Genomic DNA, 24,991 nt, shown 5'->3' on the forward strand with positions numbered 1-24,991 from the left:
TCAGAGCTGGGCAAAAGTTACTTAGCCAGTTCACATATTTCTTTCATAAGTGGACTAGAATGATAGATTAAAAACCTAAAAAAAAGTTGGAGTTGGACTGTCTTTGGAGTTGCTCCTGAACAAGCTCCTTGGCTTTATGATCAGAAGTACCTTGTGAGAAGTAGGCTCCCTGCCATGCTGTGGAGTTTGTACTCAGTGTAATAGACTGGGGTTCAGATTGGAGGTTTCTGGCTTCCTAGCAGTGAAAGTTTTAAGGCACTATTAGACTGCTCAGGAGCAGGCTACTTGCCACCTGTAAAACTTGAACTCTTGTACCTCATATTGGATGCGCAAGATCACTGAATCACAGAATGGATAAGGTTGCAAGGGGCCATGATGGGTCATTTAATCCAATTTCCCTGCTCAGACAGGGCCATCCTAGAGCACCATTGCACAGGGTTCTTGAATACCTTCAGAAGGAGACTGCACACCTTCTCTGTGCAATCTCTCCCAGTGCTTGGGCACCTGCACAGTAAAGAAATTATTCCTCATGCTTAGTTGGAATTTCCTGTGCCTGTTGCCTCTTGTACTTTTGCTTGGCACCGCCAAGCAGAGCCTGGCTCCATCCTCTTGACACTCTCCCTTCAGATGAAAGATTAAGGGTCTTCAGAGGAAGAAGATGCAAGAAGGAAGGGCTGTGTTTGTTTCCAGTTGGGGCACAAGGATTGTGCATGTGATGGTGTGTATAGCTGAGTGGACAAGTAGTAACTTGCTGTGCTAAGCTACTACAAATATATTGTTAATAATGTTATGATGTAGTATATAGAATCAGGTGACTTTGATCACATTTTTTAATTGTGGAAAGTATACTGTGCTTGAAGGCCTGTAAGTCATAGATGCTTGTATGCATTCTGGTTTTGTGCACTGTCTCCTGTCAGTTCTAGATAAATGCCATCATATAGGGCTCAAACTGAAATACTTTCTCTAGGCTAGAAGCAGGAAATTGGTTTTCTGTAGTCTGTGATAGGATCAGGCCTAACTGAGATCTTATTTTTGGGATGTTAAGGCTTCCTTGAGCACAAAGCTGTTCTTTAGCTAGGCTTAGACTGGAGGTAAGCAACTTTGTCACTTAGAATTATTTTTATGTTCATACTAACATCTTTAACTATTATGGCATTTTCTTCCTCTTTTTCTCTTCTCATCTTTGAAGCCATTTGGGTTGTCCTGTGAAGAAGCACCAGAAAATGTATAGCACAGCACTAACCTGAAGTGAAACAATATCTAAATGACCTTTCTAAGTGCTACTGTCATTTTCACAGAGCTTTTCCTTCTTTGTCTGTTTTCCATTTTATCTGATGGACCAGCACAGAATTAGGAGAGATTGCTTCAAAGCTTTTTAACTCTAATGTGAAAACTTGAGTAGTTGAAAACTCCATGTATGTTTTACTGACATGGACAGTAGGAGCAGGGAATCAACATCACTATTACCAAGGGGTTAAAATCTTTTTGTTGAGCATGTTTGTGAAGGACTGCTGGTAACTGTAGTACAGCTTTTTTTGTTTCCAGTTCACTAATCAGATGTGTGTTAGATTTATTATTGCAAAAGTATAAACCATAGAAAATTTGACAAGATAGATGTGTAAATTATCACTTTGACAGAACTAATGATGCACTCCAAGCACCTTCTGTTTTCCAGCACTTGGTGAGCGACTTCATTAAATATGCAACGACTGTTTGGTGCTGCTCAGACAGTAGTTCAGTTCCTTGTGGAATTGCATTATTACTGGAGGTGTAAAAGAGGCAGGCATGCTAGCTGTTGGGCATCCTGCTGTGATTCTAATGTGCTCCATCTTGTTGGAGCAGTTGTTTGCAGTCTTTTCAGGACAATTACATCCATAACCACAGAACACATTCACTGAAACTATATTACAGATAACAGTTGAGAATAGTAATGACTGTTCCTCAGCTGCTGCTTGTGTAAGAGCCAGTGTGAGTGACTTGAGGTGATGGTCAAGCCACATCCACAATTCAGGTGTTCTGTAGTAGTGTTAAAAGTTTTAACAGATAAAATTTGACTACGTCAGTGTGCTCAGACAGTCACATTGTAATGACAGTATATTCAGAGATGGAGATTCTTTCTTGAGCTAGGGCTGCAAAATACAGCCAGGGTTCCTACCACATGACAAATTCTTTTGCCCTTCAGTTGTGATCTTTGATCTTGACACACATGCTGCTAATAGTAATTTTCTAGCAAACTGCAAATTTCATTCGGTCCCACATTATTTGCTTTTTCTGTTGGCATTGTGATTGGCTCGTATTCCTTAAAGTATAAACAAATATACTCTGTTCTCCAGAGATGTCCCTGTAATTTATTATTCTGATGACAGTTTGATGGTTACCCTGAAACAGAGCACAAAAGATAGCTTGAATTTAACTTCAGATACTCTTAAAGCTTCCATCTCTCAAACCTTTACTATGTCTTTTCATACTGACAAATGGATTGTGTTTCAGGCTGGCAAGTTTAATCCTGGACTGTGTTTAATGGAAAAAATGTCCTCAATTTTGAATGATCTGTTAATCAGAGTTGATGATTTGGTTAATTAGCATATGAACACGTGGCCGTTTAACGGGACTGTTGTGAGAATTTAGTGAAATGAGTTCTTTAAAGATTGTTGATTGTTTCAGCTTTGTTTGTATTCGGTACATGTTGTGAATAGCCATTTTTACATGTGAAACAAAGCTCTTGCGTAATGGCATTGAGCAATTACCAGCCAGCATAGAATTTTTTAAATGAAATCTTAAGCCTTCTTCATAGAAATATTTTTTTGCTATTTAAACCAATACTGGTTTGATTACTGAGTTATGGTTTCACTTTAAAGTAATCAAGAAATATGGGGTTCTGCTTTTTTAATAATCTCTACAGTTTACAACTTAAAATTAGTTTGTGGCTTTTTAAAACTTACTAGTGATTCCTTGTCTTAATAGAACATGTGATTTCAGCCTAAGCTTCATCTAAATTTCATCATTTTCAAAGAAAGTAGACAGTGTGGAACACAGTCTTCCTCTGGGAGTATGCTGAGCTTAATGAGCTTGATAGTCTGGTGGGCTCAATAAATCAAATAAAGCAAAACATTTCTCATTTTTGAATAAAAGCATTTATCACACAGTGTTTATTCATTCATAGTCACAAGATTGATTGGCTCCTAGAATCCTGCCATATATTGAAACACTTTGTTTTTGTTTTTCCAGTAGGCAAATTGCGGAAGCGCTGGATGAAGGAGAGTATCTCTGATGTTGGCTTGGGAATGCTGAGATCTGTTAAAGAATATGTGGACCCCAATAACATCTTTGGAAACAAAAATCTTTTATAAAGCCCTGCACAAATGATGTACTAAAAAATTACTGTTGAAATTCCTCCACTTTCATTGTATTGATATCCCAGTAATCAAATATAACAGACTAAACTTTCAAAACTAGTAACTTACATTGATTTTTGCTACTCCCTTCCCCCTTCCCCCAATAAAGTGTAAACATCACTGTTAATGGTTATGGACTTTTACTTAACAATGTTTCAATCTACTGGGCACAAAGTACTAACCAGGAAATGCAAATTTGGGTTTCCAAGTTGGGCTAGGCAGCACAGCTCACAGTATTTTCAGTGCTGGATACTGCCAGATGTTTCTTACTTAAAGCATCCCCCACAAGGAGGACACAGAGTGACAACAGTGTTGTGTACAGAAGCAGCTGCACAGCCCAGCCTCTTGCTAAAGGAAAGCTGCTAAGAGACAGATGAGAGAACACCAAGGAGTACCTCCCTGTACTGCATTAAGTATGTGACTTATAACCAGGAAATACTTAGAGTACAAATATAGGCTTTCATCAAAAGAGACAGTATATTCAAACTACTAAAAATTCAGTAGTCTCTCACTCTTGTACTACTGGAAAATCTTACACAATTTAGCTGTTCTGAGTTGTATTTGCATTGCTGGGATAATCTTAAATTAATTGTAGGTCAGTCACTAAATTTTGTACAATGGACATTTCTCATTGTATGTTGAAAACAGGTTTGTAACAAAATTTTGTGTTCATCTGTACTTCAGTCCTAGTGTGTATGGGTTTTGTTCCTGTTGTTTGTTTTGCACAGATGCAAAATACCTTTTTCAGTTATTCAGATAAAACTGCCCAGCACTGTCTTTTGAAACAATTACAACAGTTTAATAAAATGCTTAAATGGACAACCTACTGTCATCCAGGAAGTGAGATTTCCCATTTAAGTTTTGTACAGTTTCCTATGGCCTTTATGAATCATTTATTTACTTCACAAGTAGCCACAATTTTAATTGTCCATTGAACTTAATGAAAATGAAATATTTTCTTGATCAGTATCATGTGAGAGTTAGCATTTTTACATTGAAACTTGAATCTTAATCGGTAAAATAAAATATTTGTCAATACTCATGATCCATTTTTAAGGTGGGTTCTTTCTTAAAGCAGATTATCCAACTTTTTGATAATTAATGTATATGCATAAGGTAGAAAAAATACAGACTATCCCTTTGAGGACACTGTCTAGCCAACTACTTCACACCTCCATAGCGTCAGTTTGGACACCTTTTGTATTGGTAGTGCCCTTAATGAGGAGAACACTATAAATTGCATTTTTGTTTTTAAACTATTTTAGAATACTCTCTTGTAGCTTTCAGTTTTGGTAATATACCAGAAAGAATATAAAATGCTTGAAAAAATACTGCATATCAGACAACTCTGAACTTGTTCTAAGATTAATTTCAATGCTACAGTTCAAATGATTGAAAAACATGGACATTCAAACCATGACTTTAAACTACATGCTGTCAAGGTAATTAAAGAAAACTTTTTTATGATCTGCAGGTCATAAGACAGAGTGTTCATGTGATATTTTAATGCAGCTGAATTTATTTTGAATGGTCTTTATTTCATAACATTTCAGTATATAAATCGATTGTTTTCCTTGTCCCCAGAGTTGGTATTTCAGCAGTAACCAAAACAGTAGGTGTAGTCTGTTGTAGGAAACTGAGCCTTCGAACTGTGGTTAAGTGTTCCTTAAGTACACAAAGGTGTCTCGGGGAGTGATCTGCAAGTGGCCCTGCAGGGATTCCTCACCTCAGCTGCACGGTGTGACTCCGGGGCCACAGCTGGTCTCTTGCTGATGACTTGTGTCACTCCCCAGTGGAGACTTTTCTAAGAGCTGGTAAATATGAAGTGTGTTCATGTGCCTCAATGAAAGTTTATGTACCTATGAAGAATTAATTTTGAAAGTAAGCATGTGAAGCTTTTTTGCAGAATGACAGCACAGAGTAGAACAAGTAGTCATAGCTTAGTAACACTGATCTCTTCTTTTGACTACAGTACAACACAGCTCTGCAACATCCTTCCCATTTTTTAATTTTCTGACTATGGTTTCCTCATCCTTTTTTGTGTTGCAAGTACACGGGTAAAAACTCCTTACACTCTCTAACCTTTAAATAGCCACTGACTTCTGAAGTGATTTAAAGTGCAGTAAAGATTTTTACTGTATGTCAATTGTCCTATGGGAAGGTGAAATAACAGGCCACAAGGGTCCCAAATCACTGTCACTGGACAGCTCTGAGGAAAAAGTTAACTCCAAATGTAATGAATATTGCTGTCTTCCTAAATACTATCTTATGAACTGGTCAGAGCTTAGTTGAAACTGCAGTTGAAACATATGTATTACTGTCTTTAATTTCACATTGCTAATGAAAATACAAAAGAATGTTCAGAAGACCTCAATAGAGATCATTCACCATTTAAATGAAATCTTACTCTCTCTAATACTGTAGTCTTCCACCTCTCTTCCTTCTGTATGCTCTACTTTGTTTCTACAGACTTCCCTTCCTATTTTGATCCATGCAGATTAGAAGTGCTGGTGCATAACACAACTTTTGCATTTGCTTGAGTATTTTGGCCATATATAAGTTACAAGCAGTTTTAATTAAGCTTGTAATGGCTTCCAGTTACACAGTTTCTGCTTCCTTTGAAGGAGGAAAGGTACAGAGAGTGACTGTGGCTTGACTGTAAAATGTTTACATTAGAGAGACCTTTAAAAAAGTTTGGAGAGAAAAGAAGCAAATCTGTTAAAAGCTGAGCCAGGATCTAAATCTTGCAGTCAAAGAAAAATGTGTATTGATTTGACTTACATTATAATGGTTAAGTTAGAGATGTCATCTTTGCCTTACAGCTGTGAACAGAGGCCAGGCCAAATAGTTCTTCCATAGCAATGTTAATTAACTGAAAGCAATTTCAAAGGCAGGGATACATTAGCACTGAAATCCAGAAAACACAAATTGCTTCTCAGTCTTGGAAATGTATGTTTATCAAGGTTGTAATTTAATTTTCTGAAAATAAAGCCAAACAGTGTTTGTCATTTTAGTGTGAGACTAACTGTAAAGCTTCAGTTGTAATGTTAAGAGATTACAGAACCTTATATTATTAATAAAAAGAAAATCAGCCTAAACCAGTATGTGTTTTTTGTGATGAAACTAAACAAATATGTTCTACTAACTTGTCATATTAATTTGGTGATGAACTCTTACCTAAGGAAAACTATTAGGAAAGCTTTGGCACGTGCTGGGAGAGAACAGACTGAATTTACAAATGTATGCTAATAGGAGCTCTGCTTTTGTGTCTCAGGTAAAACACAACAGGAAAGAGAGAATTTCATGGAAGGAAGGGCAAAACAACACCAGGCTATTTGATTCAGAATTTCACCTCTTTGGTGAGAGCAGGATAGGGACCATGTTCAGCTGCTCTTTGAAAGCTCTTTCAATATAATACAGAGGCAGACCTCATTTTACTTAGCTTCCCCATATTTCAAAGCCCTGTTGTATTAAGCTGTTGCAATAGGTACATCATTTCCTGCTGCTGTGCTCATCTCTCATGTAACTTCCTTGTTACAGGTCCTGGAATCTTGAAGTTCTGTGTGCAGCAATGCATCATGTGTGAGCAGAAGCAATATTTCTCAGTTACCTGCATCATTGATATAAAGGCTTTTGCCCTTTAAACGAGACCGGCTGAAATCACATGTTGCTTTGAAGAAATGTTGTATTGTCTTGTGTTAGCACCCTTACTCAGTCTTAACACATTGCACAAAACCTGCGAAAGTCATAGTATGCAGGGGACAGAAGAATTAATGACATGGTTCACCATGTAGAACTATGATAATTGCTTAATATGATCCAATTTTGTGTGTGTGTGTTTGCTCACAGGAAACACATCGTCATCAAGCATTTTATTTGTGTTTTCCTTCTATTAACAGCATTATACTGCAGTATTTTTATTTGGATCCAGTGAGTCTCAATCTGAAGGGGATTTTAGATTATGATATACTGGTCTCAGGATGACGGCCAGACCCCATCAGCGTCCTCTTTGTTTAAAATACATAAATTTTATAAAAAGTTGGATCTGAACTCACAGCTGTGTAAATACTACAGGCTCACTGTTTATGGTTTTATAGTCCCAACACTGACTTTGAATTCCACATTACCTTTAACATAAATTGATGTCTTTCCTCAGTCTCTCTATGGAGACCAGAATTGGTAGGCAGCTGCTTTTCTCAGTGTCAGCTTTAAGGTCTGCTTTGCTCAAAGGGCAGAGGTGGTCAAAAATACTGTTCAAAGATGTGTGCTGTTCTGTCTCTGAAAAATACTGGTGCTGTTAGTTTGAAATAAGGGGTCCATTTCAAAAATGGGGCTACAGGATTTTAAATTATACTGTTATTTGCACTATTTAACAATACAAATTGCAATAATATGTACCTTTACTGAAATGCTGTGAAACATTTCATTTATGAATTTGCTTTTGCACTTTGTAAAAACAAAGCATTGATCTTTTTATGGGAAACTTTATGAATCTTTCATTTTGATTCAGAATAAATCTAAATTTCAATTGGCTGTTCATAATTTCCAGTATAACATTGATATCTGAGTAGCACTCTGCCTGTTCCCACCTTCATGGTAGTAGTGATGTAGTATTGCTACATAGAAGCTTTTACAGCAATGTATTTGTTGTAGTACTGTAAAGTATCACAGTAGCCTTCTAAAGGATAAAACAGAAGTGTTGACCACAGCAGTGGATTTGTGTGTGTGCCAAAAGATGATGGACAAAATTCAATTATGTGACTCTAATCGTGTATAGTTGAAGTTGATGCCTCTAAAACTTCACATCAAGTTAGGAAATAAATGAAAAAATGGTTTTGTTTAAAAATTATACTTTAAAACTGTATTTTTAAATTATGAAGAATGTAAAATGATTGTCCCAACTCTGCTGTTCAATATCGTCTGGCTTGTCTGAGGATGGCTGACTTCCCACAATGCTTCTGTACAGCAAAATATAAAATGGATGGTCTCCAGACAGGTTCATGATACAACTGCTCCCATTTCAGGCTGCTGGAAGGGCTTGGCTCTATTCCCACGAGTGACATGGACACTGAGCATGTGGATATCATCCACCACTGCCATTGCATCAGTCACTGCTGCCTCAGCAACATAATACCCAGAAGTATTTTGAAGACAAGGACTATCACTGATGTTCCATACTCAAATTAAGTTGAAAACACTTTATGCTTTCAGCTCAGCATAAAAAGGCAATTTGGTAAGTTTGGTTTTTGACTAGACTCAGTCCTGAGGCTGTGGTAGTAATGAGAAGGTACAAACCCAGCCGCTGACCTTCCTCCCTCACAGCCCGTGGCAGCAGCGCCGTTTCCTGTCTCGCTCTGTTCCTGCCGCCGCAGAGCAGGAAATCCTGACTGCCCAGAGGCGAGGCTTAAAAACCCTTCTGAAACATGAAGTGACACACATGTTCACCTAGCAAATACATAGCAGCTGGGTAAATACATCTAGGGATGGGGCCATAAAAGCTGGTTATTAAGGAAAGTAAATCTGGCTAATGTTAGAAACCAAGATGTGGGTGAGCTGAATGCAATACATTGGTAAGTGGGTAAGCCACAAGGCAAATTTACCTTCTTAGTACCGTTGCTTCTAGAAGTACAGGGCAACACTGTTCTTTCAGTCAAGTTGGGCTTTTTTTTTTTTTTAAATTAAAATTTTCATTTAAAAATGAAGATGTCTTTCTCTGTTCAGTTTTGTAACTGTGTTATACCATATATTCCATTGTGCTCAGTTTTACAGGTTAGCACATTCTAGTGCAGGAAGATGAAGAATAAAAGCCGCTGGCTCCCTTGAAATTGTGCTCATTGGAGCCCAGTTTATTCACGCAGAAGTGTCTCAAAGTTAGGGATTGTGATTGGTAGCCTTCTCTTAAAGAAGTGAGATTCCTTTAAAGCACAGCATTAAAAACAGTCTGCAGAGAACAAAAAAGCTGTGAAAAGGATGAAACAAGGCCATAGAGAAAATATGTTGGAGAATGTCGCTGTGGAGTACGTCCCTATTGTTACCCAGCTTGTGGCTGAGGGTGCCGGGTTTACTGTTTCAGGAGGAGGAGATGAGGTGACAGCTGCCCAAGGAGCCGTGGAGAAAGGCTCTCAGGAAGGTCCTTACTCCTGTGCAGTGCAGAGATTTAGCATCACACCCTGGAACACTGAGGCTGTCCCTCTGCAAAGCTTCAGCAGACAGCACAGCCCACCAGCACGCTTAATAAAAACTTCTTTGTACAACTTCACTTGGCTGTTGCATGACTTATTGCTAATGAAATCATGACCTGGAAGCAAAGAGAATTGCTAATGAGGAAAACAGAGCAAGGGCAGTGCAAGCCAGTGTCTTGTGTGTATGGCTAAATTACAGTGAAATGAACATCTGGCAGCAACAGCCAGGCAGAAGGGGCCTGGTTGCTATAGAGAAATGATAAATTTCAGATGCTAACAAATCTGCTGCCTTGGTTACAATTTAGTACTTTTTTTAAGGCTGATGAGAGGGAATCACTATCTCTTCGTTTGTAGACCTGTGTGTTGCTCTGCATACACGAATAAAACATAATTTTATTTCCTGTTCTTTTCAGTAGTTCATGGAAGACACCTGTGCATATCAGGGCTCGAGTAGATGTTTACAGCTGAGCCTTTGTGGGCTGCATGCTCAACCATGCTTCAGCGCTTTGGGTCCTTCATCCTCACCTCTGTCACTGCGTGATTTACATTACTAATACCAAAATTATCCTTGTTCCTGTTGCAGAAAACATAGGCTGATTTTCCCTTCCAAAAACAAATGAAGAAAGAAGAGCAATAGGGTTGCTTTAGCTTTCTTTTGTTTAAAACCATGTGCTGATATGCTACAGCTGTAGACCAGTCAGGGCAAATTTAAAACCAGCTGTGAGTAGTTGGGCAGGGAACCTTGTGAACGTCACATCGGTGACGAGTTAGCAATTACAGGGACGCTGTAGCAATGAGCAAGACCAGCAGCCAGAGCACAAGTAGGCATCACTGGAGGTAAATGCAGATTCCCTGAGAGGGAGCCGAGGAGGTTTATGAACACGGGGACTAGTGTCGGAAGCAGTTGTGTTTGCATCTCTCCCCCCTGCGTGCAGAGCCGCGCATTCCATCTGGAATCTTGGCATCTCAAGTTGTAAGTGTGATGTTGTGCTTCTACTGTGAGTCTGAAGGATGGGATTTGCTCGTGGCTTGCACATAAACTCCTCAGAGACAGGATGTTTGTGTGTGCCAACTTCCCAGAAAGGTGGGGAGTTGTGCCGAGACAGCAGAGGTTTGCTGATCTCCTGTCAGGCTGGGCTGTGTGGACGTCTGACATACGGAAAATTCAGTTTGTCTCACAAGGGCTGTTTTCCTTTTTTTGCATCTGCAAACTCCTGCCATTTTATTCCAAATACACTTTGCTTGCTCTGGCTGTGTGTACTCTAGTCCTGAGAGAGGCAGCTTTGTCCTTCACTTCATTTCCAGCCCTGCCCGAGCGAATCTCGCCTGCCTCGGCCCTGGCACGCTTTGCCACACGCAGCCCCTGCCCCGTCCTGGCAGCCACCAGGCACGGCACTTTCCTCCGGCCAGGGGTGGTTAACCAAAGGAGAAGGAGGTCCAGAATCGCTGCACTTTGAGAAGCTGTTTGGCCCTTTCCCACCGATGCTCCCATCGCTAATGCAAACAACGGGTCCCAGCTGTCCTGGTGCCAGGGCGATTCCTGCCCGCTGCGGGCCGCCTGAGGGGCGGCTGCGGCCCCAAGCGCAGCGGGCAGGGCCCGGCCGGCGCTGCTCCGCCAGGTGAGAGCACACCCTTGTGAGGGTCCCTTGTGAGGGTCCCTTGTGAGGGTCCCTTGTGAGGGTCCCTTGTGAGGGTGCTGGGGGTGGTGTTGCCTCCATGGCCGCGTACTGGCAGTAGCACGTGGGCTTGGGGCCGAGGCTAGTGCGGGGATGCAGGTGGGCGGTGCGGCCGCCCGTGGCTGAACAGGGTGCCTGAGGCAGCCCGGTGGTCCCGGGGGCTCGGAGGTGGTGGCAGAGCAGCGAGGGCTCCCCGGCCCGGGCCGGGATGAAGCCGCATGAGGCAGCCCCTCGAGAGGCCTGCGGGGACCCCTGGTTCAGGGCTGCGAGAGAGGGAGCCCTGAGCGTGGCTGCCTGCGGGCCACTCTGCCCCAAGGCACAGCGGTGCGTCCTGGGCATCTCTCGGCGTTTGCGTGTGTGCCAGCTGCGGGGAGGCAGCATTTCAATCTGAGAGTGACCTGTGAGTCTCCCATGGCTTAAAAAGGAAGCTTTGCTTCTGTGCAGTTGCATGAGCTACTTCTGGTATCATTCAGCAAGTCAGGTTGTGCCCTTGTTTACAAGCAGCCAGCCCATAGTATCCAAGCTGGCTTTGTTAATGTGTGTTGTTCAATGAGCTTGAGGTCAGCAACTGCTCAGCTGTGAAGCAAGGTGGGTAATTGATATTTGCCTTTGTGCTCTGAAATCACTTGACAATTTTCAGTTAAAAGAAGGATAATTCAAATTTTGCTTGGATGCTGAGGCTTCTGAAAGTACAAGGCTTCTCTCATGCTGCTGTGGGTCACTTGTGTATTATGTGCTCTGGGTCTGGCCTCTTGTCCACCACTACTGTTGACTTTGAAATGTGACTGCATTTGTTTAAGAGTTTCAGGTATGAAAAATGGCTCCATTTGCAACTACTTCAAAACAATACATATGAAAAAATTAAAGACAAAAAACATTCTTCCACAGTGGAAGCTACGACTGAATTTTCTTTTAAGCACTGTATTACAGTGATTTGAGTATAACCTGACTGTAAAACTCCCCAGCTGCTCTAGCTCTTTTCCTGTCAGAAGGCTGGCCATAGAATAAATTAAGAGAACTGAAACCAAGATGTGAAATTAAACTTTTATTAAAGTAAATCAGGTCCTGGATTTATTTTAAAGAGTGAGGCCATAAAAGTGAACATATAAAAATTGCAATTTAAAATAATGTACATTCTTTTTATTTCATTTCTCTGTTTTCAATTTTATTAGTACAACTGAGTTATATTTACTGAAGTTGCATACCAGTGTTTTTCCAACGGTGATGGTGGCTTGTGCGTTTGATGACTTTCACTTTTGGGATGCCATGGAGAAAGGAGGGGAAATATAGTGGAAAAGGGAAACCGCAGAGAGCTCATTACAGCTGCTTGGTCTGCCACCACCTGGCACCAATGCAGTGCAGGGTAGCCCAGCGGTTTCCTTATTTTACCCCAGGGAAGCAAGCCTTGAGCCGAGTGTCCCACACCTCCCAGGCCTCCCCAGCCCTCAAGAGGAGGCAGCTGCCTCAGCTGTGGAATCTCCACCTCTGTCCTGCAGATCAGTGGTGGCCCAGCCCCTCCAGGTGTTCTGCACATGGCACAGGGGCAAGAAGAAAAAAGGGACAAGTGCACGGGCAAGGATGCTGTCTGCTGGCACCGGGGCTGTTTAACTATTGGTTAATAAAATCTCCTTACTTAAATGATAGAGTCCAGAGCACAGTTTCTCTGTACTTCAGCAGCAGTTGTAGCAGGAGTGATTTGGATTCTATTGGCTTGCTTTACCTGTTGATATCATCAATGTGTATTGCTTAACTTCTCTGAAGGGGAAGTTTTCCCTTTTGCTTCAGGACCTGCTGGGATAAGGAGGGAGAATCCTCATTTCCTTTCTGGATTCTGCTGAATGTATTATCTTCACATTGAAGAAACTGTAATTCCTGTAAAAGAGCATTTCCCAGTGTGTTCTGTGAGGAAAGCTGGAGGACAGGGAGGAGCAGGTGTGTAAGTGGGCAGGATGCATCTCGTACCTGAAAAGGATGTTGTGTTTGCTATGGATGCAAAAGGAGGAATCATCTGGGTGGAACAGAAAAATGACTTCTGAAAAAGTGTTTAGCTCTCTTTGCTTCGTTTGCTTATTCTCTGTCTCCACCCCATTTATTTGTAGGACTGTGGGGCTCAGTCCTGCAATTACTGAGCACCTACAATTGCCATTGTTTTTGAAGACATTGTAATGGACAGCACAAGCAGTCCAAAAAGCTTCTCTGCATCTATAGTGGTGCAAATCCACAGGTGGCTAGCAAGGTTAGTCACCTCTTTCATAGGCACAAGAGTTGCTTTCAAGCACAAAAATAATTTTTTCACTTTTTTGCAACTGAATATTGCCCCATTTGCATAAGGACTTTGCTAGCAAAGACTGCAGGAGCAATGCATTTTTGCTCTGCAGGTTATGTTAATCTTCTTTGGATGAGAGGGACGCTGGCTGGGTGTACAAAGGTGAGATCATGCAGATGTTTCCATGCAGGAAAACATCTTCCTTTGATATTGGTTCCTATTGTTATTGCATAAAGCAATTTATCTGCTTTGACCAGTTTATAAAGCTGGAGAGACATAGTGAGACATAGTTTAGGTTATTTCAACTGGAGAAAAGATGAGATATATAATAAAGTGTCCTGAGTAAGAACTGTCTGCTCTGGAGCACTTAGGATTCATCAGCTGGAAAACAAACCTATGTGGGTTCTTCTGCCCCCAGATCTGGGATAAATGGTGTACTTTGTGGTGTTTTTAATTCACATTGAGTATAGTTTACATAGAGATATCACTCTGTATAAGTAAATTAGAGAATGAATTACACCACAATGCATTACTGAAGATAATCTCTGTGTAGATAAAATGCTAAATCATCTCTTCTGGAGCTATTGTTTCTCAAAATTGTAAAGTCCAGCACCAGCCTATAAAGTTCATGTTCCCCTCTGACATTTAAGAATGGGGAAGGTTATTATTTTGATGACTGGATCCCATTCTTACCTGCCCCATTGCCACTGTCCTTTGGCCCTTGTGCTTTGGAATGGGAGAGATAAAAAGGATTTGTGGACTGCAATGCTGGGGCTAAAGCTCTTGTGGTTTCTCTGCTGTTACCAGTGTATTGCCATCTGGAAATCACTGAGGGAGACTGCTAATTCAATTTTATTACTGTATATTTTAAAGACTGTCAAAAAAGCTCAGGGCTTTGGCACAGGTCTTCATTTTAGTTTAGTCTAAATCAAAATAAATAATAAAATCCTCATGAAGATGTACAGGCACCATGAGATACTTATCCAACATGTCATGATGAGAAAATAAACTAATAATGTTTTATAGGCTCATGAAAAAAATATTTACTTACCTCATATGACTATTCCAATAAAGTTTTAAACAGATTAAAAGCTAAGACAGATGCCAATGATCATACCATATTAAAAAAAAGAAGGAAAGGCAATTATGTCAAATTTAAGCTTACTAAATCTGATTTAAATATATTGATCTCTAAGTGTGACGTATACTTGATTCTCTTAGAAGACCAAGAAATTTTGGTATACGTTTGGCAAATCCCTTGAGATAGCTGAAGAAAAATGGTACAAATGTACACTGGGTAAGATTTTGAACTGGAATATGCAGTTTGGGAATCCAACTAAGCTTGAGATCAGACTCTTTAGGACTGTGCAGTTCTGTTTTAGAGGTGCACGTGAGATGGCATCGGCTGTGAGGGTACGGTCTGCAGGGAGACGGGGCACTCACAAAGTCAGCATGTAAGCTGAGTGCCATAGTGACCACAGCAACACCAAAGTGTTCAAGTATTCAAAGTGTTTGCCCTGGAAGTATAAATGCCTAGGAAAACTGGGGGACATCAGCAAACTCTTTACCTGCACAGTATTACAGAATTTCAGAATCAATGAGGTTGGAAAAGACCTCTGAGACTGAGTCCAGCCTATGACCAACCACCACTGTCAGCTACACCATGGCACTGAGTGCCACATCCAGTCTTTCTTGAACACCACCAGTGATGGTGACTTGGCCACCACTATCTAACCACCTTTTCTGTGAAGAATTTCTTCCTAATGTCCAGCCTAAACCTCCCACAGCTGAAGCCTATGTCCTGTTGCTGTTTGCCTGGGAGAAGAGCCTGACCCCACCTGGCTACAACCTCCTTCCAGGGAATTGTAGAGAGTGGCAAGGTCATCCCTGAGCCACTTCCAGGCTAAGGAATGCCAGCTCCTCACAGGACTTGTGCTGCAAATCCTTCATCAGCTTTGTTGTCTTTCTCTGGACAAAGTCACGAAGTCCATGCTGCAAAAAACAACCAGTTTGGGTTGTGTATGTGTTTCTTAAATGGCAAGTTCTTTTGGCACACAGCTGTACTTCTGCTGTGATTTGTATCCCCTGCTAAAAAACTGACTGGTAGCTCTGAGACTAGGAAACTTTGGGATCAAAATGTACCTCATGGATACACATTTCTGAGGTGGAAAATCCCCCCCCACACTTTTTTTTTTTTTTTAATTTTAATCAGACCAGCAAACCATCTTGTAAAGCAATGTGTAAAAAATTGCCTAACATATTTCTACACATAGGAGATCTGTAGCTGGATTTCATTATTTTTAAAATCAGATTTGAAAATATCTAATCAGCCATGAGTGTGATCGAGATTAACTGCTATGCAAAATGACTACTTTCAGAGAAGAGTGCTGACCAAAGCTCAGCAAGGATAAAAGGTGTGAGCTCTGTTTAATCATATATCTATTGTGAAATGCTGCTCTTTATTTTTTAACCTCTTTTCTTTCCTCAAAAACAAAGAGACAAATGATATACACCAGAATCACAATACACACCAACATACTTCAAACCAATGCATTGAGCAGTGTCTGGAGTAAAGTCCTGCTTCGTGGGCTCTGGACCACTCCTATGGGTCTGTACAGGACGGGTTGAGGGTGGCATATGAACCTCTCAGTCTTCCCCCTCCTTCACATGCATATATCTATTTTCTAATGCACCACCCTGGGCTAAAGTGAGTATTTCTGGTCCCTTTCTCGGGCATGCCCTTTACTGCAAGTGCTACATGACTGTATAGTTTTCTTCCTGAGCTGCTTTTAGAAAAACTCCAACTTTATCAATTGGAGCTGCAGGAAAAGCTGTCTCAAGGCTCACTGGCAGAGCAAGTAAGCCCATTCCCTAGCACTGGAACTCAGCACTCCCTGACTGGTAAAGCTGCAGCAGTCTCCTACCAACCATGCTGGAATAACATGCTGCATGAGCAAGTCTCTCTCCTCTGTCTTCTCCAGTGCTGGCCAAAAGCAGTCTGAAAATGCAGTAAATCTTTATTTAATTCCAGCTCAAAGATCATCTTATGATTTCAGAGGAACTTTAGTCCCTCTTAAAGCCAGGTAGTGCAGGTTTGATTGCTGAGAGGAAAGATGTTGAACAGCAACTGCATAATAGAGTATTTACTCAGAGTTGATGGACTTCTATGATCTTAAAAAGCATTTTCTATTACCACCATGCAGCAAAGATTAGTCCAAATATTTCAGTTTTCTGAAATGGTTTAAGGTGCTTAATATTAACACAAAAGTTGTAAAGACAATTAGCAAGATGCTTTATTTGATTTTGTTGTTTGTTTGGATGCCTTTCAAAGTCCTTATCTTTTTTCCTCATTACTTGCCTACTATATAGCAATCATAACATCTCGTAGGAAAAACTGAGCAGCCTGATCACTGCTTATGCCAGTGTACCCTAGAAAAGTGCCAGCTATGGCTGGCAAGCTTCAGTCAGTTCCATTAGAGAGGCTGTTGTGATCAGGAGGAACTCTAGTCAGGCAGGAAGATTCCCAGTTCATTTAACCTTTGGGCTTTGTCGAGGCATAACAAGAGTATTTATTACTTCTTTTTGTTTTTAATGGCCTTACTAAAGGCCAGCAGCTCCTCAGATGTTTGGTGGGCCCCTAGCCCAGTTGCAGTAATGAACTGTCCCTGACAAGCTCTGATGTGAATTGAGCCCACACAGGGCAGTTTGCTATAAACAGAAATTCACTGGCTCCCCTTTTGACAGGTATCTTTATCTCTTTCACAGACTTAGCCAAACGATCTGCTCCAAAGATCTCAAACTCCAAGACATTCAAATCCAAGACATTCAAATGTTTGTCTTTGTACAAACATTACAGTTCAGGACCATCTTTTAATCATTGGCTGAGGGAAGCATTAGAGGTGCAACCACAAGATGCAAGGCTGCCACATTGAAGGGATGATGATAGAAAAACCCTGGGGAAAGGCTTCATTTGGAAAAAAGAACTAGCATGTTGTGTTCCCCCGTCCCTAGTGACAGAGGATGTCACCTCTGCTGAGCAGTCCTTCAGTTTCACCATAGTTGCTTCTAGGCTTTTTCTGGTCTCTCCAACACTGTGGTCTCACTGCCAACAAGGCACAGTCTCCTCCCCAAGAGGAGATTTCCTGACGTGGGATATTTCTCTTTCCATACAAAAGCACAGGTCCAAGCTGTGCAGCTATACTAATAATAAGTGTTTCTGAATCAAGGACTATCCATTGGATTTTCCAGATTGACCATTCCAAAATTTTGGGATGCTTTCCTTTCTTCATATTACATCCCTTTTTTTTTTTTTTTAATAATTGAATTCTATTAGCTACTATGATTTACCTTTTGGCGGTTTGCTGAGCTTAGGTTTTCATGTTGCTTTATAGAAAACCATAACTCTTTCTGTGGGTGCTGGGTTACAATTACATGGCATTAATGGGCCCTGGCAGAGCAGTCCTGTGCCCTGGAGCACCTTAGGGTTTACTTTGGGGCTTTGCTTCATTCTCTCTACAATACAGCTCGAATATGCATTCATTTGCTGTTTTGTTTCACACATCTCATTGCTTTTGCTGGCTTTTCTGGTCTGCCAGGCTGAGGAGTTTAGCAGGACTTCTTCCATGCAGAAATGTAGCCATGTGGTCTTGAAGCAGCATGGCCAGGGGTTTGCTGATAAATGTTATGTTCCATTAGGGTATGGGCAGAATCATTCCAATCCTAACTCTGTTGTGTGTTTGAATTGTTCATGCCAGCAGATTGTACTCTTTCTTTTTTTCCTTCTTGGGCTTCCTCTATTCACGTTCAAAAATAAACGTGCTTGGAGTGTCCATACATTTGCACTTGGTTCTGATCTTCATTGTGACTTTCTGTGATCTATGGCCCCCAGCACAAGGAACTGGCAAGGAAGTGTCTGAAATTGTGTTCTGGCTGCTTTAGAGCCCCATCCCTCTATTAATCTGCATTATAGACAAAAGGCCAGATCAGTGCAATTCTCCTGAGCTTAGATTCAGTGACCCAAAATATATGCCAGCTGAGAATCTGGCCCGATGTCTTATTTATAACTGAGATAAAATTTGCAGAGAGAGATAATACCTTTTATTAGATCCCCTTGATTTATTTGGGGATGGAGTGCAGGGAAGGTGGGAAATAGAATTTTTTGGGCATACAAGAGTCTTTTCAGGAGAAATATCTTTAGTGTCCTCATCTTCTGAAGATGCCAGAGAAATTTTTATTACAGTCTGTTCACAGCAAAGAGGTGTATGCAAAAAGTGTGAATAATGACAAAGCACAGAGTTTTCTTTCGTGAGTCCTGCACTCTTCCCTGCACAAAGCCCTTCCCTTTTGTCACAGCTGTCTGACCTGGGGAAAAGAAGACCTGTGGTTATCTCTCCCCCAGTCTGACACTGCCCCATACAGCTGACCCTATTTCTTCCTCGAGCTGGTCTGTTTGTTAAGGTTGGTGTGGTAACTGGCTGTGCCTCCCTGGGAGTGCTGCTTCTCCCTGTGTTTGGCACACAAAACCATCCCACTGGGTTTACATAGATAGGGTGGGACCTGTGACTTCACCCTCTCTGCCAGGTCCTGGGACAAGTCTTGATTTGTTGTGCTATCACATGTCCAGCACTGCTGTTTGTACTTGACAACTACTCAGATGCAATTAGAAAATACGAATTTGGATGTATTTGTGGAACTATTAACCCAAGACTTCTACAAAGGGGGCTTGAAAACAAGCTAGACAAGACTGTTTGAATGAGTGGGCAGTGCCAGGTTCCCCGTTGAGGTGTGGGTTCAGCAGTGGTGGCACCACAGAGAGCTTTCCCTCAGGACACAGTGAGGTGAGGGCTGCTGTCTCTTTTCTCCAGGCCAGCGTATGTGAACACCAGTGGCAGAGTGTGATTTTGGCTGCCAGTACAAGTGGCATGACAGAGCCCCATGAGCAGAGATGGCAACAATGCCTTTCAATGGTTGCATGCACCAAGTGTTCAGAGTCCCGTATATAAAGCAGGAATTTCATAAACAAGCAAGGAAAACACTTCCTCAGTTTCCTAGAGAGAGTGAAATAATGTCTTTCTGGGAATCCTCTTCAGTCACTGCCAGCAGGTGTCCCAGCTGTGCTTCTCTAGTGAAGATTTACCACTTGGTCTGTCAGCATGGACACATCCCACCTTCTTCATGTTTTCCAATAGCTGGTGGGGTTTGCTGCAGAAGCCATGCCTAGATTTCTTTGCTGAACTAGACGAGAATGTAATGAGTGAAATGATGGAGGGAGCTCAGACTCAAATGCAGGGGGGTACGGCATATAGCAGGAGAATAAATCTTTGTCCCCCCCTTCCTGGCCAGATGCACTATAAGCCTGACAGACTTATGATTTTATATGGAGAGCAACATATGCTACAGCTTTTATTTCTCTAACCATTAATCAAAAGGTATTTTGTATAAACAGTGTAATTGCCAGCTCTGGCCAGCGTGGGTGGGCTGACAGAAAGGCTTTGCAGTTACAGATAATCCTGGCCAGACACTGGCCCTGGTAGCCAGCAGCAGCTGTAGGGACCATACGCCAGCGTGGGTGGGTGTGCGGGGCTGCACACCAGGCTCCAGGCAGAGCTGCCTTTCCAGCTAGCCCGGAGAAATGCTGCTCAAGAATGAGAATAGTGGTGTTTCAGCAGAGACAAACCCTCTTGCATATGTCTGTGCTCTTTGTCTTCATGGACTTTAGCCTGGGTTATGTCTGTTCATTTCCTAATGGTACCAAACCTGTGGTTTTTGTTTTCTTAGTTGTGCCAAAGAATTTTAAACTGCAGACAAGACAGCCCAGCACACATGAGCAGGCAGCTTCTTGCCCACAATCCAAAATAGGACAGGGAACTGCAAAGGTTAAGAGGACTTCCCCTTGGTGCAGGGGCTGGGGGGTTACATGAGCCAAGTGCTGGATGTGGAGGTGACTGTGATGTTCCAGCAGTGAAGTGCCTACTAGCAGTGAGCTGGAAGGGAAATGCTGGACTGGAAGCCTTTCCATGGATCTTCTGAAAACCAAGCCACAGGTACTTTCTACCTCATGTAAGTCTGTGAGAAAGGAAGAGCCACATGGGGCCGTGCTGCTCAGTAATGCTCGAGCACCTTTCTTTGGAGGGCATTTGTGTTTTCAGCCTCTGCAAGGGTGGCTGCCGTGAGTAGACTGTGCATGGACAGCTTCTGGGGAGTTGGCAGGAGAGGACAGCAAAGCCTCACAGCATCAGAGTTATTTATTGAAAGGAAAACATTTTATTGTCCAGTTTTATGCCACTATTTGGTGCCATAGTAATTTATCTCAAAGGACTGTTTCCAGGCTATTGATGCCAGGTGATGTGAAGCTACAGCTAGGCCAGAACTCTGGTGCCAAGGTGGTTTTGAACAGCAGCCAGTGGGAGCAAGAAGTGCCAGGATGATAATAAAACACTGCTTCTGAAGGCAGTGTTTTATTACTTCCAGGAATTAACAGTCTATTTTAAATTTAAGAAATCTGATGGTTTTGTAAAGGTAATTTCTACATTTCTGGGGTAGATTTACCAAAGAGCAAATCTCTGGTTCTCTTCTAGAAATACTCATTGATGAATTTAAAATACCAGACGTACAATAGGATTAATAACATCTGTATTACAGCAAGAAAATCATGCATCTTTTTTACTGATATCTTCATCTGTAGGGAAGGATCCCATCAGCTACAGATTATCCCTTGACTTCTGTAGTTACCAGCTCATCAGTGACAAACAAGGCTAATGTGAAGTGTGAAGGAATACACCATTGGGTCAGCAATCCTCCCCCTGCCTACTTCCAGCAGTTATATGGTGTTAGCCTGGTATGGGAGTGACAGTTCTACTACATTTCATTTCCCTATGAATCATGGGAAAACAGGGGATAAAGGGAAACTAATTCAGTCACAGAGATTGTCACAAAAAGTTCATAGTATACTGAGAGAGATTGGCACCAAGTAGCAAATTTCAGAGCCAAATATTGATGCCTGAAAACTCAAGAAGATTCTTAAATCTGGAGATTTGATTTAGCCAGTTCTAGAAGTACTTTAAAACGTGCATAAAAGGTAGCCTTGTATTCCCCACCATCTCAACATTTAGTGCTGCTTACTTTGTAGTGAAAGCAGATTTATATTTTGCTGGTCTTGAAGTGACTGATTTGCTGAACATCAGAAGATAGAATTTGCTATAACAAATGGTTGGATCGATGATCTAACACATGAATATGCTGTTACTGACAACATGTGATGATTCAAAGGCAAACACATCTTGCTGTGCCATATCTTAGGAAATAATTTCTTCCTGACACTTCTAGTGATCATCTTACACCATGAAGCATGAGATTTGATTACTGATACTTTAGCATGCATAACTACAAAGGTTGTTAGTTTTAATGGAATGGGCAGCATGTCTCATGAGAGGTATAAACACATTGTGTGTATTTGAAATACGATTGTAATGATTTGGCTTATTCTAATACAGAAGACTTTGCTCAATTTGATTAGCTGATGAAAACATAGCATTGCTCAACAAATCAGCTGGACTCATAGTTAACATTTTTCATGAAGTCTTACTGTAAGGTAGGTAGTTTTCCTCTCAGTAACAGGTCTGTCTAGAGTAGCAGCAATTTCTGCTGGGAATGTGAGGCTTAGGAACAGTTCTGTAGAGCTGGATGTACAAGAAATGGCAGTTTTGCATCTCTTCAAGGGAGAATTGGAATGACAGAGCTCTGTAATTTGGAGAGACCCATTGTAAAGTAATGAATTTTCCATCACCCCTTTTGGCTCTCTCTTCATGATGGTAGTTTTGGCCAACTAGCTTGCATATCAGAAGGACTGGTCTTCCTCAATAATTTTCTTGTGCTATTTATAGCTGTTTCCTCAAAAGGCTGGGCCAGTTGAATTCAGTCTTTGATGCACAGATATTTCAGAAGTAGCAGCATGTTAGGATTTCACATGCTGCCTCAGAAATTTTCTAGTTTGAATTTGTGTATTGTGCAACTACTGTGTCTCAGTTTAAACAACAGTGAGTGGAGATTGACTAATGAGCAGCTTCCTTCAGCTTGCTGCAGCCTGGCATCAAGTTTTAAACTGTGCTTGACTTCAGTTACCAGCTGTAAGGGCAGTCAGGCAGGAATTAAGTGATGTTGTTGACAACTCCTTAATGCAACTCTTTAAATGTAAATAGGGTTGCCAGCATTGATCTTCAAGCCAGTTTTGATATGACAGTGTCCTTTGGCAGATGTCTCCTTCTCTGGAGATAAAACCCACGTGGAGGCAACTTATTCTGAGCTCGAAGGCTGCAAAGGTGTACCTACCTCTGGTTGGTTCTCTCTATTTATTTCTGAATGTTTATATTAAATAAAAGAGCTTGAATAACTCCAGAATGGACTACAAGTGCAAGCTAAACTCTTTTCTGATACTGTTCATGAAATATTTCATAGTACAGACTTTGTGGGATTTGCTGTTGAGCTCTACTCTCTACACAGAGTGACAATAGAGGTGAGGACTCCTGTCACCTTTGTTCCCATACTTGGCTCTGTTGTTTGATTTTCCAAAGTGATCAATTTGAGGCAATTTACAGCCTGAGTGCTGAATTTATACCCTATCTGGTGTGGCCTACACATAAAGCATCCTTCTGCTAAAGATAATATTCTCATTGATCTTCAACATAAGGGAGAATCCTTTAACATTTGGGTTAATTCCAAGCCAAGAGGTATTTATTTCTCTTTTGGCTCTTCTCAGACAAATGATCCAAAAGGGAAAATTCTACAGAGTCCATCTCCTCAGCCATGATTTTAAAGCCAGCTATAGGATTTGCAATTCATGGGACCCTTTTCAAGCCTCCTCTTCTGCCTGGCATATCTTCAAAATCTTGGAGTACTTGAATAAATTAAGTTATTTAAAAAAAATCAAACAAATCCTCTGCTTGGTTTTGCTTGCTTTTATTACTGGGTCAGGTAACAAGGCAGGAAGCTGATGGCCCACAGCTGAACCCCCCTTTTCAGAGCTGAATGTGTGTGGGTCCAGTTGTGCTCTCCACCACCAAGATTTTTGGACCTTTCGCTTCAGTGAAACTGAATAGAAGTTACAAGCTGCCTGCTCTTAAATATTTATGCAATTTTAAGGGATAATTTTTTTCTCTCTCTGCCCACCCCCTCACGTTTTGATGGCTTTCTTGTTTAGTACTTTTTGAATCCAGTTCCCACATTTCTAGATCCCAGGGGAATATTTTATGCATGTCTACCTACCCATGCCAGTCTTTGATTTTTACAGAGACCTGTAGCAGTGCCTGCGTTTACAGTATAGCAAACAGAATTAAAAATCAAATTGAATCACACCTTGTGGCCACCTCAATCCAAATGCTGCAAATGTGAGGACCTTAAGTTATTATGCAGAAACCCTTATTTTCTTCAGATATGAAGACCAAATGTTCTGTGTCTGTTTCACCTTTTCTTCATTTCACCTAATTTGAAATCAGAGCAACAATGGATACAGAGCATGCCTGGCTGCCTGTGTCTGGCAGGATTTCAGTCATCTGTGAATCCATATTGCTTTTTTAATACTGCTGATAAGTGTTCACTGTTATTTCTAGACCATCTAGGAGATACAGAAGATTCATTAAACAGTCTGGTCAATGCAGTGGCCAAGCTTACATTGAAATGAATTTACCTATAAACTACTGTTACCAGATCTATACAGAGAATTAGGAAAAGCAAAATTGTAAGAAATCTTGTAACCAGGTTTCTTTTACAGACTAGGTGTTGAGGTCAGGTTGTCTAAAGTGGATGAGGAGTGAGTGGTGTTATGATTCACTACTTACAGTGTCATTCTGGAGACTTTTTTTAGCTGATTTTTAGTGTTCAGTGGATTGGCCATTGATGGGCCCTGTTCTTTACTCTTGAAAGGAGACTTGTGTGCTTCTGGACCACCAAAGCAATACTGGATGGCAATTATTGTTTCCTGGATAGAAGTGCTAATATGAATCATCTTTCCCTAATATGAATCATCATCACTCAAACCTTTGCAGTTCACACCAGTAAACGTGCTCATATTACTATGGCAGCACTAAGAACCACAGGGTAAAGACCCCAGCCTTTTGTGCTAGAGCAGAGTTTTATAAACCCCTGTCTCTCTGCCTGCACCCTTGTGGTTTAGTGCTTCAGTTTTATTAACCACTCTTTTGACAGCTTCTTAGCCTAGTCACGGGTAAGGCTGCAGCTGCAGTATGTGTTTCTGAAATTCTCCCCAGTGCAAAGAAATTGTGTAGCAAATCTGCTGCCTCCTTACTACAAAATGCTGCTACTAATCCCTGGTAAACCACTTGATTTGCTAAAAGAATTTCTAGTTATTTAATTTTATGTCTTTCATTATTGGTTGTTCATAATCACTCTCAGCCTTCCAAACTTTCATGCCCCAACATTTTATTTGTTATAGCTCATATTCCCTTATTCTCTTTCTAT

At 41.3% G+C, this 24,991-nt stretch overlaps 1 protein-coding gene across 3 annotated transcripts in view; it reads left to right on the forward strand.

Moving 5' to 3' along the window:
* Positions 1 to 6,493, forward strand: part of AGPS (alkylglycerone phosphate synthase) — a 50,475-nt gene extending 43,982 nt beyond the window's left edge. For 2 of the 3 annotated variants that reach the window (XM_021552519.3, XM_085585130.1), the window contains exon 20: positions 3,229 to 6,493. In XM_021552519.3, coding sequence (XP_021408194.1) covers positions 3,229 to 3,350 — 122 coding nt within the window. In that variant the 3' untranslated portion in view covers positions 3,351 to 6,493. The remainder of the gene's footprint in view (positions 1 to 3,228) is intronic. The other variant, XM_085585129.1, reaches the window with a different exon arrangement.
* The last annotated feature ends 18,498 nt before the right edge of the window (positions 6,494 to 24,991 follow it).

Source organism: Lonchura striata, chromosome 7, assembly GCF_050655825.1.
Source record: "Lonchura striata isolate lonStrDom1 chromosome 7, ASM5065582v1, whole genome shotgun sequence".
In the NCBI taxonomy this organism is placed as follows: domain Eukaryota; kingdom Metazoa; phylum Chordata; class Aves; order Passeriformes; family Estrildidae; genus Lonchura; species Lonchura striata.